At 38.8% G+C, this 17,654-nt stretch overlaps 1 protein-coding gene across 1 annotated transcript; it reads right to left on the minus strand.

The window, feature by feature from the left end:
- Window positions 1–10,678: 10,678 nt before the first annotated feature.
- Window positions 10,679–14,532, minus strand: nudt17 (nudix (nucleoside diphosphate linked moiety X)-type motif 17). The gene is made up of 8 exons (XM_012822870.3): window positions 14,207–14,532; window positions 13,972–14,091; window positions 13,699–13,882; window positions 13,570–13,595; window positions 13,333–13,425; window positions 12,337–12,435; window positions 11,396–11,532; window positions 10,679–11,121 (listed from the first exon to the last, which is right to left on the minus strand). Exons 1-8 carry the CDS (start codon window positions 14,279–14,281, stop codon window positions 10,959–10,961), a joined length of 897 nt encoding a protein of 298 aa, XP_012678324.1. The 5' UTR covers window positions 14,282–14,532; the 3' UTR covers window positions 10,679–10,958.
- Window positions 14,533–17,654: the final 3,122 nt, after the last annotated feature.

Below are 17,654 nucleotides of genomic sequence, written 5' to 3' on the forward strand. Positions count from 1 at the left end.
CGTTTTTCTGGTACCAGTTGTCTGGTAGACTGATTAAAAGAACCATTTTCATTCTGAATTCATGTAACAGTAAATCGCCTCATATGGCTCATGATAAACTATTTCTTTTCAGTTTGAAGCCCTTCCACTTTTATGATCAGTTAAGGTTAAAGAATCATGCGTTCAATATTGCACAATATGGAGTCTTGTAGGCTTATCTGGCTTCAAACACTGTTTGGATAGTGGTTTTGTAGATCCAAATAAAATGACCAAATGCATGTGTGTGAAGAGAGAAGGGATGTAGCCTGTGTCTGTTTCCACTGCTGATGTTAAATGCAGAGTAGTTTAGTGTGACCAGAGTTTTGAATTGTGAAGTGTAGGCACTCTAGGGCGCCCTAACACACCCAAGAGCGATTCTGACATGGTAATTATCCTGCATCTGTTTCACTACACTCCACTGGAGCAGCTGGCAAGGTCATTGCCAGCAAGACATGCACAAGACATGACATCATCTCCTTGAGCCTATAACAGGTGGGGTCCACTATTAAAAAGTCATGGTGGTAAAAAGGATAACGGTGGCCATGCTCAAGTATGTCTTTGTGTATGTGATGTGATGAGACTAAATATATAAATGTATTCAGATTGAAAACATACGTTGTGTTAATCTACTACTCATCACCCTTCCTTTTAACATTGGCTAAGCACAAACATGTGATCTCAATTGTTTCAAACTATTTGAAAAATATTTATATGGAAGAGAAACAAACTGTTAAAGAGTAACCAGCCATTTCAAAGGATAGCAGGCCCACAGGTGTTTTGCATCAGCTGCTTGGGTGCTCACTCCTGAATCCAACTCGCATGCAATGCTTCCCTCTACTGGAGAGAGAATGTAAAGTGGAAGATACACATTTTAAAACCTGGTCAATGTGTCAAATTCAAGAAGATAAAATATTTCAATATTTACAAACATAGTTAACAGTGGTGGTAGTTTTAAAACACAAGAGTTTGAGTTTTGTGCGGTTAGGTAGGGTAAGGTAAGGTAACCTTTTCAGTAGAAAATACAGCATAATTCACATACAAAATAGAAAGCATTGCCACAAAAATTCACACAGCCTTCGAAAATAGTGCTGGCACATGGATAAAGCAATTGCACGGTTGCTAACGGTGAGCAAATTCCAATGAGGGAATACGTAAACATCTTTAAGTGTATTTGTAGGCATGGTTTTAGACCAAAAGATACAGATTTGCTTAGAGCGTGTTTTTGTACTGCCACATGAGGGAGCTCGACTTTTGTCTCGAAGTGGTCTGCACATAAATCCGAAGTAGATTTAGCCTGTGTAATATAAATGCTCGTGTAAAGATTTGTGTTAATTTCAAATATATTATTAATTAAGGTGATAGAGGAGCTTAAGACCAATGCACGTACAGCTAAAAAAAAAATAATAATGGATAATAAATAAAGCATCATACCATCAATGATCATACCATTTGTAGGCATTCCTCTCAGTCAAATGTTTCTCAATGTAGATAGATTACCTTTAATTAAAAACTTCCGTGAAACAGGCGAAATTAATCTCACGAGTAAAAAGTGCACGCAGTGTTCGTTTGATGCTGAGAGTTTTTTTCCAGATGGGGTAATAGCGTAGTCCGAATTAATATAAACGCTGAACCTTGAGATGTAAACCAGAAATAACTGGAGACTGTGTAATCTACTATTTTTCACTAAAGAATAGACATATAGCCCTACACGGTATTTGTTGTTACACATGTCTAATCTTTTAGTGCTGTCAACGTATCTGGAATGGAATCGTGACGCATCATGCATCATCTCGGCCCCACCTTTTAGGTTGCACCTGCAGTTATCTTGGTGATAAAAGACCAACTCCTTTTCTACTGCAGAGCACACGATTAATTTCACCCGCCACACTTATAACGTTTTCCTTATGTAACATGCATATTTATGGAGAATTCTTTCGTTGATATGGATTACACTATGATGCCTGGAACTTTTCATTTGGGCACTAAACTCGTTTTCCTTATTTTAATACTCTCAGGTAAGAGAACGCTTTGTATTTGTAAAAAAAAAGATCAATTTAAAACCAATGCATTTACGTTTTTATTATATTTGTAATCTATTGAAAACACAAGTAGACTTTTACAGTAATTCATTTCTATTTGAAACAGTGATTCATCTGTGTTCTTTTGTACAGCAGCTCTCTCATTCTAGACACATTAAACATAACATGATACATTTCCAAGGACCCCTTTCCTTAGCATCCAAAGTTCAGAAATTGTATTATAATATTGTGTTGTACATTTAATCATGGTGGTCTCACCATTTTTGTTGAAAAGGTAAAACAGAGAAGAAAAGTTTTGTTTCACATGTTAATGAATTCGAAATAATTAACTTAACTTATCCTCCATACATGAAAGAGAAACAAGCCAAACAACAAAAAGTGTGAACTGAATTGAATACAGTTATCAGTCTGAGCTTTTATCCACAGGAGTTCACAATGCAGATGTTGGCCCCCCTCCTTCGTTGGCTGTAGGTGACAGCACTGCAACCTCATCCCCTGTCACCACCTACTTAATTAGCATTAAAATAACTAACCGATTTTACAATGACACTCTCAAAGATCCAACCTCATCAGACTATAAAACACTCCGGAGGGAAGTTGAAACATTGGTAAGAGCCATGTTTTGTGAACTGACTGAAATGTAGTTCTCATTATGTGATTGTCATAAATATGGCACAGGCACAGCTGTCAAAGTTCACACATTTGTCATAATTCCTGCTTATGTTTATCTGGAAGAACATCAGAATATAACCGTACATATAAATATCAATGATTCCTAACAGTATTTTAGTGATTTAAATGTTTCCCATTTGTTGTGAGAAGAGTTTCTCCATGTTGTACCAAATCTAAGAGTTATCTGAGCACATTCTCTGCATCCCATCACAGAAGTCTGTCTAGCTAGTCTCAAGCCTAGTTGCAGTGTGAAAGCGTATGAAGCATGGGACTTATCTGTAGATTTAAAGTTGTATATCAACAGTGCTTTAGTATTTTTAAATTTCTAGTTTGAGGGGTACTCTTTTTACAGTATACTCGCCAAAGGCTTGTGACTGGGCCAGGTCCAGGACACATTTGAACTGACCTCTGGGATCAAACCAGGTTCATACTCCTATTCTTGTCATTTGGTGCAGAGTACCTAAAGACTATCAAAAACCGTGGGGCTCAGCATCCACTTCAACTGTACATGTATACTGACTATAACAGAGACAGGTACCAGAGTTTTGAACAGCTATAAAACTGATCAAAGGCTCCTTGTCCTTTCTTGGTGTAGGCGACATCTGCACATACTTTATACAAGTAAGGAAAGTAAGTTACAAGCATACAAGTAAGGAGAGTATGACAAATGTGAATTAACATGTCACTGGGCTCTCTTTCAGTTAGAGAATGTCCGTAATTACCAAGGAATAACACAAATGACTTTCAGGTGAGAGTTCCACTGGGTGTGGACATAAGTTTGCACACATTGAATGGTCCAATAACAAAATGCTCCAACAACACACAGATATTATTCTAAATGAGAAATAATGTAAATTTCATCCATGTCCCTATCTGAATTTGAGATGTCCAACTGGCCTGGATTTTTCTATATTTTACAGCAATGGATCAGTTATTGCGAATTCAACAGCACAGTTTGGAACGGCCCAAATAGATCGAGCAGTAATCATAAATATCCTTAATAGGGTAAATACATCCATGCTTGATCTACAAGAAAATTTTACTGACGGTAAAGTATATTTTCCATTTTTTTTTCTTACAGTATTCTAATAAATCAAATAAATGATTAAACACCAAACTCCTTTTGTCATCTAGTTCTTCCACCTGCACCAGCTTCAGCCCCAACCACTCCTCAGCACTCGTCAACTACAGCTGTGCTGCGTACCACACCTCCAGAAGTCAATACCATGACAACAGTCTCAAGTAGAACGGAGCACTCCAGTAGTGTTCTCCACAGCACTCATAGGGCCATGGCCACAATGTCTGTAGCTGCCTCATCTACTGCTGGGGCTGATACTGCCTCACTCGACATCTCAACCACCACTACAGATCTTCAACATTTTCCCTCAACATCTCAACCTCATCATACATTTACAACTCAACATATGGAAGACTCTAATAGGCCTTCGGTGGATTTTAGTACAACTGTGCTAATACAAACAACCAGTAACCTTACTTCTCCTTCAAATACAACAATAGGAGGTCCAGTAAATTCATTTAATGGCACAACTTCTCCGGTTCTACCTTTGGCAAACATGACAGCACACCCAGAAACAAGCAATGCAAATGCTACTAATCTCTCACAACCAACCAAGCATGCCAGAAGTACCTCAGATGAGAGTACTATAACAACAGGTTATACAGCAAGTCACCCCAGGACCATGGTTACAGTTCTAGAGCACAACATCTCATCAAATACAGACACAAATAATGAAACAACCAAGTCAACACCCACAACAGGAGCAATGAATACAAGCAAGTCACCCGGCCAGACCATCAACACAACAACCCTGCCTACTGGATCGATGGGAACCGATGGGCCAACCATGTCGCACAACAGCTCCCCCATACCCACTTCTTTGGCCACCTCATCAACAAGCAGTCCTCATGATATAGCATCATCCACCACACAACGGCCTACATCGAGAGCAGTCACAACCCAGTCCGGCGCTCTAGCAGACCGCTCAGAAGGAGGGGTTCCTGGCTGGGGCATTGCCCTCCTGGTCTTGGCTGCATTGATTCTTCTGATCCTTCTGATCTTCTGTATTCTCCTGGTGAGTCCACCATCTCCACCATCCACATCCTGTATTTTACCAGAGCTTTTGCATCAGAAGAGTTCAAGCCAACCCCCAGAAATGTTTTTAAAATAATAAATAAAGAACAGAGTTAGAGCCATAATGACTTGACCATTATGTATTGTACAGACATCTCCATCCTGATCCTGTAAGCTTAATGTAACTAGTCCTGGACTATACAAGTTGAGATGCAACTGAATTCAACTTGACTTCTTAGCCCTTACAATTACCAAAAAGCAGTTCAGAACAGTGATGGATGTGTCTCCATCGCTACAAATGAAACAGATTTTCTCTTGTCTAGAGGCCTTTTACTTTCCTCATCTTTTTTTTTTCAGGTGTATTTCTGTTGTTGCCGGCATGGAGAGAGGAGTTTCATGAGCGTGTCTGATCCTACCCCCTACATGCCTTTTAACCCAGACATCCCCATGTATTCAACTCAAACCACCATTGATCTACCCAATGGACAACCCTATGTGAGTAACACTCTATCAATACCTGAAGAGTAAACAGTATGTTTTGTTCGAAATTAGCTCTCTGAAATCATTGAAAGTACCGTTTACTATGACATAAAGTGACTGCATTATTAATTGTTGCTACTTAAGCTAAATCCATTATCCATTATCCAGCACATAATTCAGTCCAGTTCATTTAATATGTGTAGGACTACGACATTATGAGCGAACATAACATGTTTTATTTTCTCAAAATGTACTGAAAAGACATTGCCAAGGGGTAAGGAGCACAGAGCCCCAATACCACAGAAGAATAACCCAGTGAATAACCCCAGCTAAATAGAGACAATGAAACTGATAAAAATCATAGGTAATCTCCAAGAAGGCTTTCAGTCCTGTGCATGTGGCCTCTGTCCACACCACTGGAAAAAGCTGTGGGCACAGACGTGGCTTTGGTGCAGTTTGGCCTTGTACTGCAGACATTCTCAAGTCCCCCCGGCTTTCATAGACTCCTCTTTGTCCCCCTTTCCTCTTTGACTAGGAAACCTGAGGCGTGGGAAACACTACCCCCCTCACAGAGGTACTGGCCTGCCTTCATTTACCCTCCATCCCAGCCTCTAGTAGGGAGACGGTTACAGCAGCTGCTCATTGATTAACTCACACATGAACAATACGGGGCATGCTGAAATGCCAACACCATAAATACGACAAATCTACAAATGCTATGCACTAGGAGACGGAAATGATGCATGAAGCATTTCATGTACATTTTCTACAATTGAGAGTAGCCAAAACATACCACACCCCTTGGGAAAAAAAGTTTGACAGGGGAAAAAAACTGTTTGGGTTTGTACAAGGCAGTTGCTTCTGAAAAGTTTATAAAATTCCTTCTCCGTGATATACAATGGATAATGGATTTCGCTTTAGCCGAACTCCAGTCCTGATTTATCAGAACAAAGACTGCATTGACTGTGTGCAGGTAAGAATATATACACGTCACATTAGCTTATGCCCCGTCCTCACAGAGTCGGTGGGAAAAGGTGAGGTGAACCGTGTGGGAGTGGAGACCATGCTGATTGTGCAGGTGCACTTTAACAGCAAAGCCAGCATCATTACCAACCGTTAGAAGATGCTCTGGGTTCATGCCATGAGAATGGCTGATGATTATGAATTTTGGGCTGAATTTAAAAGTACTTTCTCAAAATTAGTAGAACACCTATTGAGATAGTGAGGATACAGCCCTTGGGAATTGGAATGGGATTGTGTGATTGTGTACAGCGTCAGCAAGCCCCTGATAGATATTAGTTTTAATGGTAATGGGTTCGGCCAAGTTCTATGAATGGACACCTGGAGATATAAAAAAAACCCGGCTCAAGTGGCTCTTCAAAGTCACGTAACCATGGAAACGTGCTAGCCTTATGGAAATTGTACCTGCTCTTTACTCTGAAGCCCAAAGACCAAAACACTATTTTGCATGACATGAAATACAGTCATTATTTTTTGCGGACAGCCTTGGCGGTACAATCCATGATGCATAGCTGAATTGGTTTTGCATCTACATGACGGCAATGTATCATCTTTGATCGTGAAAAAAAAAAAAAATTCAGATATTTGCAAAAGACTGCTTTGTTGACCCTGGAGTTCCAAACCGAAACAGCGATATTATTATTATTATTATTACTACTACTACTACTACTACTACTACTACTACTACTACTCCCTAAATATCTTACTTTCAACAGGATGATAAACCTACAAAGAACAGAAGTGGAAGGTACGTGGTGAACCCCGGTGCCCAGTGAGGGCCAGGATGTCTGTCTTACAGGTTTGTACATTTAAGGGTTTTTTGATAGATTATGTGGTAGAACAGACCTATTATATATCTTTTATATCATAAATCTGTGAATGTAGAAGACATATCAAACTGCTCTTTCTGCAATTAATTTCAATGTAGATGAAACAAAGAAACAAACAAAAGCAGTTTTTTTAACTTGTTAACATGGATCATTCATAGGTCTGCTGTACCAACTTTGTCTTTTAACAGAGGAAGGTTTGAGGAGGTATGAGAAGTTTCAACCACAAAATACAGCCCCACTAAAGAATCATCAAAATGTACTGTCTGATTACAACAATCACTGTAAAATAAGTACAACTTATTTTTGGACTCACAAAATGTAGAAAAACAAACATATTGAATTTTGTAAAAGTTTTATCAAAGAACATTTTCATCTCATTATTGTATTGTATTGTGTATTGTACATTTCATTGAATATGGGATTCTTAAAAAAAAAAAAAAAATTATGTGTTGCATTGGCTTAGAAATGTTATGCTATATATTGTGTTATGTATATTTTGTGTATCTATTCAATAAAGCTGAAGGATAATTAAGTATTCTTGCTATTCTTGATGTGCGTAATTGAATGTGTAGATTGGTCCTGGGGTAAAAGGTGGATGAATGAACATTATCATGTATCAATGGAAACTATGTTAGTCATTGTATCTTGACTAACAATGCTAACTTAAGACATGTTTTGACAACATTAGATTTCTTTGATATAAATACATACATTCTTATGACAACTTTGCATCATAACGACTTTAGGGTGAACCAACAACACCAATATAAGTGGTATATCACTGTCTCTTGCATCGTATCGCTTACAAATATTTAAATCCAGTGTAAACCACACAGTATATATTTTCCGTATAGCCTTGTATAGTGCATATCGTTTTAAACTCTGTCCACGTGCAAACCCAGAGGTGTTGCCTGTAAGCAATGGGTATAGTCACACTTATGGACAGGTGTTTCAGGTGGACACACCATATGCATTCACACTAGCAGGTGAGGTTTGGGCGGGGTGGAATCTGATAACATTTGAAGATTAATTAAATAACCACCCCCTACTACTGTGATAAGACATCCGTGTGTGACTCAAGTGATATGTAGAATCATTTATTTCACCATTTTATTTTAAAGGGTATTGATTTAGACTAATGACATTATGCTCTTGTTAAACCTTGGTATTACCACCCCTTCTTCATCTCCAATTCACTTTCAGTGCACTTCCATCTCTTTTACTCATCTACTTTTTAATGGTATCTCAGATTACATATTACAGAAAAACAGCCCTAATGTCAAACCACTCTATGAGCTATGTGTGTGATATGTGTTCTAAGATATGTAGTATGTAATGTGATTTGTAATAGTCACAACAGTTAAATTCCTTTTGGTATATTGCAGATTGTACCCTGAATTAATTTGATTAATGTTCAAAGGATGACATTTTAAGTTAAAATGTATTTAACTGTAAATATTAGCTGTTTCTTTAACCCATCCCATCATGTATGGGTGCAGTCTCAGGCACATACACACTTCTAGGGCTTCTGAAGCACAAAGTTGGTGCCAATATAAATAGGCTGAGCTCCTGTACCACACGTGACGCTTTTAGGGTGCTTACTAATACTTCATCATGACTTTGAATGGTTTAATTAATCTGATCTCAAAGGAACAAACAAAAGATAAATTCTTATTGGTATATTGCAGATTGTACCCTGGTGTGATTAAATGAATGTTCAAAGATTGACATTCAAAGTTAAAATGCATTTAGACCTCCATGAGAAATTGAAAAGTAAGCAATATTCACCCCATGGCTCAAACACCTAAACTCTTCACATTGCCCATTACAGTGTGAGTCATAGGAAAACTGTTTTAATGGTGGAGTCTTCACAATTATACAGATAGGTTTCTAGGTCCATGAAACATAACTTGTCAAGGCATCAATAAAACTGGATTTCATTTCATGAATTTGAAATCCTGCAAAATTGTCTTAAATCTGTTGTCTGACACCTGTTGATTCAGTTAAGAAACTCATAACCTCTCAGTAACTTTTTTGCAATGAAAATGTTAATTTAGAACAATCGTTTAATTTTGTGTCTGTCAAAAAGTATGCAATGTATTCTATGTATGTAATGTGAAGTGTAAGTCACAACAGATACATTTGTACTGGTATATTGCAGATCATTCCCTGATGTGAAAATTGACATTGTAAAATGTATTTAACTGTAATTATTAGCTGTTTCTTTAACCATCATGTATGGGTGCAGTCTCAGGCACATGCACACTTCTAGGGCTTCTGAAGCACAAAGTTGGTGCCAATATAAATAGGCTGAGCTCCTTTACCACACATGAGGCTTTTAGGGTGCTTACTAATACTTCATTGTGACTTTGAATGGTTCAATTAATCTGATCTCAAAGGAACAAACAAAAGATCAAGGCAAGGCCACCTGAATGTCTTTATTAAAATTTCTGGCTAAATAGGCGTGAACACTTGTTTAGGACACATAGTAATAATGATAAGAAAATAACATGGACTGACTGTACTATCAAGCACTGTTAAAAGAATTACCAACAAATACTTATTTTCACTGTTTCATCTGAGTAAGTCTGACTTTTGGATGTGATAATTAAGAAAGCTAAGAGCACAATAACAGTTAAAGTCATCAAGTCAGTGTTGTTTTGTTAAATTATATGCTTGTTGGCTGCACTGTTGTAAAGAAATTTGTCTGGAAATGAATGGGAACTAAAAGAATGACAAATTTATGGTACTGCACAGGCCTGGTACTGGTATGCCCGGGTGAAGTCATAAAGGGGTGGACACAATCATTAAGAGTTGCATTTTATGTGTTTGGGCATGTCTTCATACTGTCTCATTAATTCCACTAATGGGGCATGTGAGCCATTACAAAGAACACAACTTATAACTATATATAAAATACATGACGCTGGAAAGCAAGGAAGAGTTTGACCTTCCTATGTGTCACTACACTAAATTACCTTTTGACAAGGACATCAAATTAAACGATTGATTTAAGTTAACTAAATCAACAGATGTCAGACAACAGGTGTTGAAAAAATTTGGCAGGATTTTAAATTAATGAAAATAAATCCAGTTTTATGGATGCCTTGACAAGTTATGTTTTATGGACCTAGAAACCTATCTGCTATGTATATTTGTGCGAACTCTACCACTAAAACAGTTTTTGTATGACTCACACTGGAATGGGCAATGTGAAGAGTTTAGGTTTTTGAGGCATGGGGTGAATATTGTTTATTTCTTCATTTCTCATGGAGGTCTAAACTCTATCATTAACTGCAAAGACAAAATCCAGTCAAAATACACAGTGCCTTAATTCTATTTAGAATTACCTGTCCTTAGCTACCACTGATGGAATTAGTTAATTACTAGATGCAATTAACCATTACTAACTAAAACTCAACGATTAATCAAGTCCCAACCATATTCAATATGAAACAGGGCTGATATTTTTATGGGCTTAAAATAAACTTTTCAAACAATTTGAAGAACAATCACTCCAAGTCATGTTTCAATGGTGAGGTCTTTATTGTCACATACAGCTGGGTAACTGTGTTTACACTGCCACCATGTGGCTACAAGAGACATTTTCTAATCTAAAGGATAATACTGATATGTCTTTTGCTAGTGGCATATCAAAGGCAGCATGTATTTTCATCGCTCATTGGAGAGGACACTCTAGTATTCCTTGATTGTGTTTTCAAAAAAATTCCCCCTGCCATTTAAAAACACTTCTGCTTGACTGCTGTTTAAAGAAATAACGCATCAACAACTCATCAGAGGTTTTTTTTAACACTGGGGCTCTAAGGTCTTTAGCCACAGCTCTAAGGCAAACTTGGTGCCAGTGCTGACACGCTCCACGTCCTCGCCTTGGGCTGGTGCTCGGTTGCAGAGAACAGATACGGGCATGGCAGACTCGCTCAGTTCTCCCGTGGAGGAGACCTCCATGACACTGGAAAATGAACACGCACAAAAAGACTGTGTGATGATTTGTAAGACATTAAGACTATGATGGCACATGTGGTGCAGAGGATCTGAGAGAGGAACTACATATATTAGACAATGGCGCTGATGCTCAATATACACTGGTAATAACAATCTATGGTTGTATATAGTATATGGATTTGTACATTCAAGATGTGGAATCTGAGAAGACAATTTCAAACTTTATCGACTTAACATAAAGACCACAACTACACAAGTGCATTGAATATGGTCAACTGTACCTGACAGACTGAGGCAAGTTAGTGGCCAAATGGACAGTGTCCTCTTCACCGTCCACTGCTGATACTATGGCTTTGACCAGGCTGGCGTCCACCCATAGACAACCACTCACTTCTGCAGGCTCTGGTTTCAGGAATGCCTGGGGATTAAAAGAAAGGCATTCCAGAGAGCTGGACTGAGCCACTCACTCGCAATTCAAGATCCTATCATATATATGGTGATTCAGTATCTTATAAATGGTGATTCAGTATCATTTAAATGGTGATTCTGTGTAATTTAAATGCTGATTTAGTATCTTATAAATGGTGATTCAGTATCTTACAAATGGTGACTGAAACACACACTACTTCGTTTCATTGTTTGGTTGAAGACCATTAAGTTAGTCCTGAATCAAGTAAAATATTCATGACATGGATGCATGTGAAATATGCATGACAGATGTAAGATGTACTCAGTAAAAAAGTTTGGGTAATTTCATGTACTTCTAATACAGTTTCAAGAATAACAGTTAATACCCACAGAACATAGAATACAGTTATTGTATAGTGTTATAAAGTTTCTTATGAATTGGTGTATTTTCAGGGCAAAGAATACATTAAAAATCTATTAAAAGGCTTGAAATGGTCCCACAATTTGCATTAAAGTGTGAATAATTGTATTTTCACCGTGCCTTCAGAATTATGTCTAGAAACATTGTTTAAGAAAAAGTACAACTACATACTACATATCTAATTCAGCTTCGGTGCTCTTCACCAAGCAAGCAGCCTACTTGGATTATCATTATAGCTCTTGCAATATCAATACCAAAATCATTTGGAGAACAGTTCCAGCAAAAAACTAAAACATTCACTGATTGCACCGATAGTTGCTTTCAATTCTGGTATGTGTTACAGTGAACTATTTCACGCAAATAAAACATCTGCTCCAAGTCCACCATACCTACCTGAAGCTGGACGTGAGAGAGTGAGCTGTGCAACAGCATGTAGGTGACTATGTGATGCCTCTTGGGAAGCCCTCTTGACAACATGGGTGGGTACACCGACTGTTAAGATACACATCAAATGATTTAAACCAGTGGTTCCCAAACTTTTTACAGTCCCTTCAGACATTCGATCTCCAGCTACGTAACCCCCCCGTTTTGTATCCATGTTTGTAACCGCCGCCACGCCCCCTCCCCCGCGCACATATTCAGCATATAACACTTCAAACTGTCAGGGTAGGTCACTAACCGCCGCTGCCACACCCCCTCCCCCCGCGCACATATTCAGCCTATAACACTGTCAGGGTAGGTCTCTAACCTACCTGTAGCTATTTTTGGCAGTGTCATTATTTCGCTGAATATGGGTATACATGAGTATTTCTGGCAATGCAACTTGGCTATTCGGACTATTTTAGATTCCATGTCTATTTATAGTTCCGTTTAAAAAAGTGTAATGGGCTTTTTCACTTTGAAAACGCAAATCTAATTTTCTCCCTGTGTACCCCACTTTGCGTACCCCTGGGGGTACGCCTACCCCAGTTTGGGAACCGATGATTTAAACAAAGTGGAAGCAGATGTCTATCTACTTTCTGATTAGCATGTTAGCAAGTTAATATTAGTTATTGGTAAATGACACTCTATTTTATAAATGCATACCCACATTAATTTCTTTGTGTTTCCAGTCATCTGAAAATTGTTGTTCTTAAAATCATGATCATATACAGACAGTACAGGGCATGAGGACTTCACAAACAATACAGTTAACCTCATGACACATCATATGGCAAATACACCCACCCACAAGAGGGAAAGGGAAAAGGGCAAAGCAATGAATTTAAGCATGCTAATGAGAAATGAAACAGTGATAGCATACAACAATGGAATGATTTTTTAAACTGAGAGAATGCATTGTGGTCTTTAAGACCAATGCAGACAGGTGCAGTGCAGTTTCTTCTTTACCTCCCACAGGCCAAGCAACTGAGAGGAAACATCCTTAGAATCCAGCTCAAGTCCTGTCTCTTCTCTCAATTCCCTCAGTCCAGCATCCAGTAACTAGCAAGAAATCAAAACAAAATTCTATGGTCTTACTTTTCCTTAATGAAATTTAACCTACAAGGAGTACCAATATGTTTCTTTTACGTGGACTAGGCTAATAAGTCCCATATAAATGTAGAGAAATTTAATACAGTAGCCTACCGTTTCATCTAGTTCAACATGACCACCTGCAAAAATGAATGAATGTTATGTGATTAGAGATAGTACCAGAACTCTATCGTCCTTCAATAATTTTAGACATCTTACTCCTATAACACATCAGTATCATACCGGGTGGAACCCAGGTGTTAGGGAAAATTCTGAGACTGGTCGCCCGTCGGGTCAACAGCAACTTCTGATTTGCTGACTGTAAAAGGACGGCGACTCCAACGTCCACCCCACGGCTTAGTACGTCATCAGGAAGAGAAGCTGCCTCCGTGTCTGTTAGATGTTTGAATGGACAGAATCGCGCCCTCTGTGATGATAAAATGAATTCACAATCGCTCATATTCAACTCTGATTCCCACTGTATCTTGCCCATATGGTCAACTAATCAGACATTACCCTAAGTTGCGTCCGGCTTCCATTTTCATTGTCACATAAAATAAAGCGATTATTCTCGAGGGAGCAGTTAACTTTCACATTGTCGTCGAGGCTGTTGCGAGCAAAATGCCCAGTGATGCTCTGTAATAAAGCAAAAGGATCATGACTGCTTTGTCAGGTACACAATGTCTGACACTTGGAGGACTACAGGTAGCCTGCAGCTACATTAGGAACTAACACCAAACACACAACTAACCTGTACGAACCGCGCGCACTGCGGAACATCCTTATCCCTAGACAGATGCACTAAAATTTTCCGAACCTTTTCCATCAAGACACCGTTAGGCTACATACATTGGAACAAAAGGAAGTAAAATTTGCTTAGTAGTTCTTACACTGACACATATCGGCTTTGCAGGGAAAACTAGTCTGGTAGGTTGTATGCAGGGTTACTGTTGGAAAATCCTGTTTATACTATTGGAAAAATAAAGCGAAGTTATGCTATGTTACAGTTTCTACACGCGTTGGTTCACGAACTAGCAGTGTCAGTGTCAACCCGAATACTATACTTCCTGGTTATGTCAGAATGGTGCCGAAATCTCATTGGCTGTGTCAAATCTACGTAACCTACATGTAGCCTAACACAAGATGATTTCTAGTAATACTACCCAGAGGCTACATTGTGGATCTATTATTAACATTTCCACCCATCTGGAAATTGTTTTCGCTGTGTTGATTGATTTTCCTTGATTAATGTTCTTGTTTTTCTGTGGATAACTGTAAAGGCTTACTACTTCTACTTCTTAAACACGAACTTAGGCAACAACAAAAACAAAAACAAGATAAAGTAAAAAATATGTAAGTCTGTGTAAATGTGAGACTAGCTTTGTGTAAGTATACCCAATGCCATTTTCTAGTTTTTAAAAAAAAACTACTCTTTTAACTCTTATTTTGCAGTTATACACGCTAATTTGGTTCCACACATGGTTGCATTCTCAACCTGTTGCATCCTTGTGTTGCATAATAAGCAGCCAGGCCCAGATAGAGGAGCTTTTGCCCTCAACCGTACCATAACTGCTTTGTCAACCTCCAAAATAGTGGAGACATTGAGGTTGTATTGCTGTTTGCATTCTACTGACCAGTCTCCTACCAAATATTCACTCAACTGTCTGAAGAAGGCTGGGGCCATGGAGAGTTCTGTAGAGGCTCTGCACCTGGCCATCAAGCAGTTAGAAGATAATTTATACGTGTGTAATATAATATGCAACATATCTTCTATATAATGTGCAATGTACTGTCACATCAAACAGCTCACTAAAGACTGCAAGGAGATACTGGAGCATGCCAACTTGGTGTGCTCCTGGTGAGTGGATTTTTTTGGTTCCATACCTTCACTTGGATATGAACACATTCTATATTCATACAAACATGCTCTTCTAAAAATGTTCTCTAGGTTGCAGAGTCGGCAGAAGAGAACTGATCGGGATTCCTTGCTTCAAGGAGTACAGCTTTCCCAGCATGTCCATTTGGTAAATCGCCAAGGCCAAGGACCTCCAATCTGCACTTGTACAACATGGGCATCGAGTTATGGAGTTCCAGGAAGATGAAAACCATGAGGGTGAGGCGGTGATTTGCCGACGTCACTAGGCCAGAGCAGTGTTTTCTACTGCACACACAGACACTGGCGGAGCTGCACCTGGCACCAGATCCACCCAAGCAGCACATGACTGGCCTGAGGCATAGCACTATTCTGGGTAGGTTGCTTACAATGGTTTGTCCTTACCTACTGGACCTTACCTACTGGCAGCGGGGTCAGGACTCAGCACCAACACCTCCAGTCCTCATCAGCTCCAGCACCAGCTTCTCAAAATCAAGGCAGTGAAAAGCAGCTCTTGAGGATCAGGAGTGAGTGGCAAGAGGGCAGCCCCCCAAAGAAACAACACTGCAAAGGAAGCTACCACTATCAATGCAAAACATGGGATCAGTCAAAGAGTAAACGTACTGGCCATACCCAGGTACAGGGGAAATGGTACTGTCCAGAGAGAGGAAGAGAAGATGTGTCTAGGGCTGAACCATCACTGAGGTGATATATACTGTAGTTGTATATATATTTTTAGTATTGTTCTTATCTGCTGTGTTTGTGTTGTGAAAAAAACACAACTCTATGGGGTGTAACATTAAGACATTCATCCTTTTGGTAGAATATTACAGGTGCAAGTCCTGGCAAGAGAGTGTGACTTGTTGGTCAGTATTTTCATCAGTATTTTATTCAAAATCATTGTTATTGTGAGATGTACACAGCATTCATCCATCCACCCCACCCCATCTACTTAAACACTTAATAATGATCAAAAAGTATGATGGACTTTGATGGTGGAGCTGTCCCAGCTGAGGTCAAACACAAAAGTCTCTGGAGCTCTCTCTCTCTCTGCTGCCATCTGCTGACAGGCATTCGGTGTGACGTACGTAACTACTACTTTCTGAATACGTCTTCCTTTTCTATGGATGTTCACAAGTAACCAGTAAACTGACTGTGAATGAGCACACGAGCACAGAACTTCACTTAGTACTTTTTTATCACTCAAGAGAAATGAATGGCCTCGTCACTACATAAGGATTTCCACTAGTGCTGTAGTAGACCTGTGCTCTAAGAAAAAAAACAATGTCATATTGTACAATGTCACAACATATATATTGTGTATTGTCATATTGTTATTATATATGTCATATTTCTCCATGCCATATTATGGTGTTTCAGCAGATGAGGCACACAGTAAACTGATGGTACAAAGATTCATAAAATATTCATTGCCAATTAGCATTATGCACTCTATGCCTTTGGCTTAGTATTCCCCTGGAAGCTATAGAGTCAGATGATGGTTCCATTTAGGAGTCTTGTAATATTGTAACTGTCTAAAGATGAGGGGATAAATTCATCATGCTCCACAACTCACTCAAACTGATCCTTATACGTATGCTTCTGCCATATATTTAGTGATTAGAATAAGATAAGGACAGTATTTGTGTTGAGAGAATCTAGACTCCATAATCATACGTATTTTGTGCAAGCCAGTGGCTGTTTCCTCAATAATATAATTCCAAGATCAAATGAAAGACTTCAGAGTGGTGTGCACAAAACAACTTTTTTGGTGTCAGTTGTTCTTATTTATTGTTAATATGTCATATTTCAATTTTTCAGTCCAACTGCCAATGTGAGAAAAAATGACACAAAATCTCTACAGTCTCACTGGTTTTAACCGATGACTGTAAAAAGGATGGCCAGTTTGGGGTCATGCACGTGCGTTCTGAAGAAATTAAGCCAAAATTGGTCAGCCATATTGGCAAAATTGGAGCCTGGGTCTGTGCAGTAAGCACTTTTTGGAGTCATAGCATGCGTAGTAAACAGAAAATCGGCCAATTTGACTGGGTTATTTCTTCTTCTTTTTCTTTTGCCCTTCATGTTAGGCATTACAGGCATATACATACGATATGTGTATCACAATGCATAACATAAATAGATTTAAGAGAGATAGCAGCCAACTGTGTTTTGCACCTCCCTGCTTAATATTGCCTTTTGTATAATGTCAATCATGCAAATACTGTTAGAGAAATATATTAATACAGCTTATAAGCTTTTTGATCAGTTCGCTGTCTCCCCCTCAAGTGGACCAGATTTAGGCTCTGTACTACAGACTACAGGCTCC

Source organism: Clupea harengus, chromosome 11 (assembly GCF_900700415.2).
Source record: "Clupea harengus chromosome 11, Ch_v2.0.2, whole genome shotgun sequence".
NCBI lineage: Eukaryota > Metazoa > Chordata > Actinopteri > Clupeiformes > Clupeidae > Clupea > Clupea harengus.

Coding starts and splice junctions, on each gene's coding strand:
- nudt17 (XM_012822870.3), bottom strand. CDS start 14,281: ATGGAAAAGGTTCGGAAAATTTTAGTGCATCTGTCTAGGGATAAGGAT. Junction 11,533..12,336: donor TCTCTCACGTCCAGCTTCAG/GTAGGTATGGTG, acceptor TTTAATCCCCAG/GCATTCCTGAAACCAGAGCC. Junction 11,122..11,395: donor AACTTGCCTCAGTCTGTCAG/GTACAGTTGACC, acceptor TTCATTTTCCAG/TGTCATGGAGGTCTCCTCCA.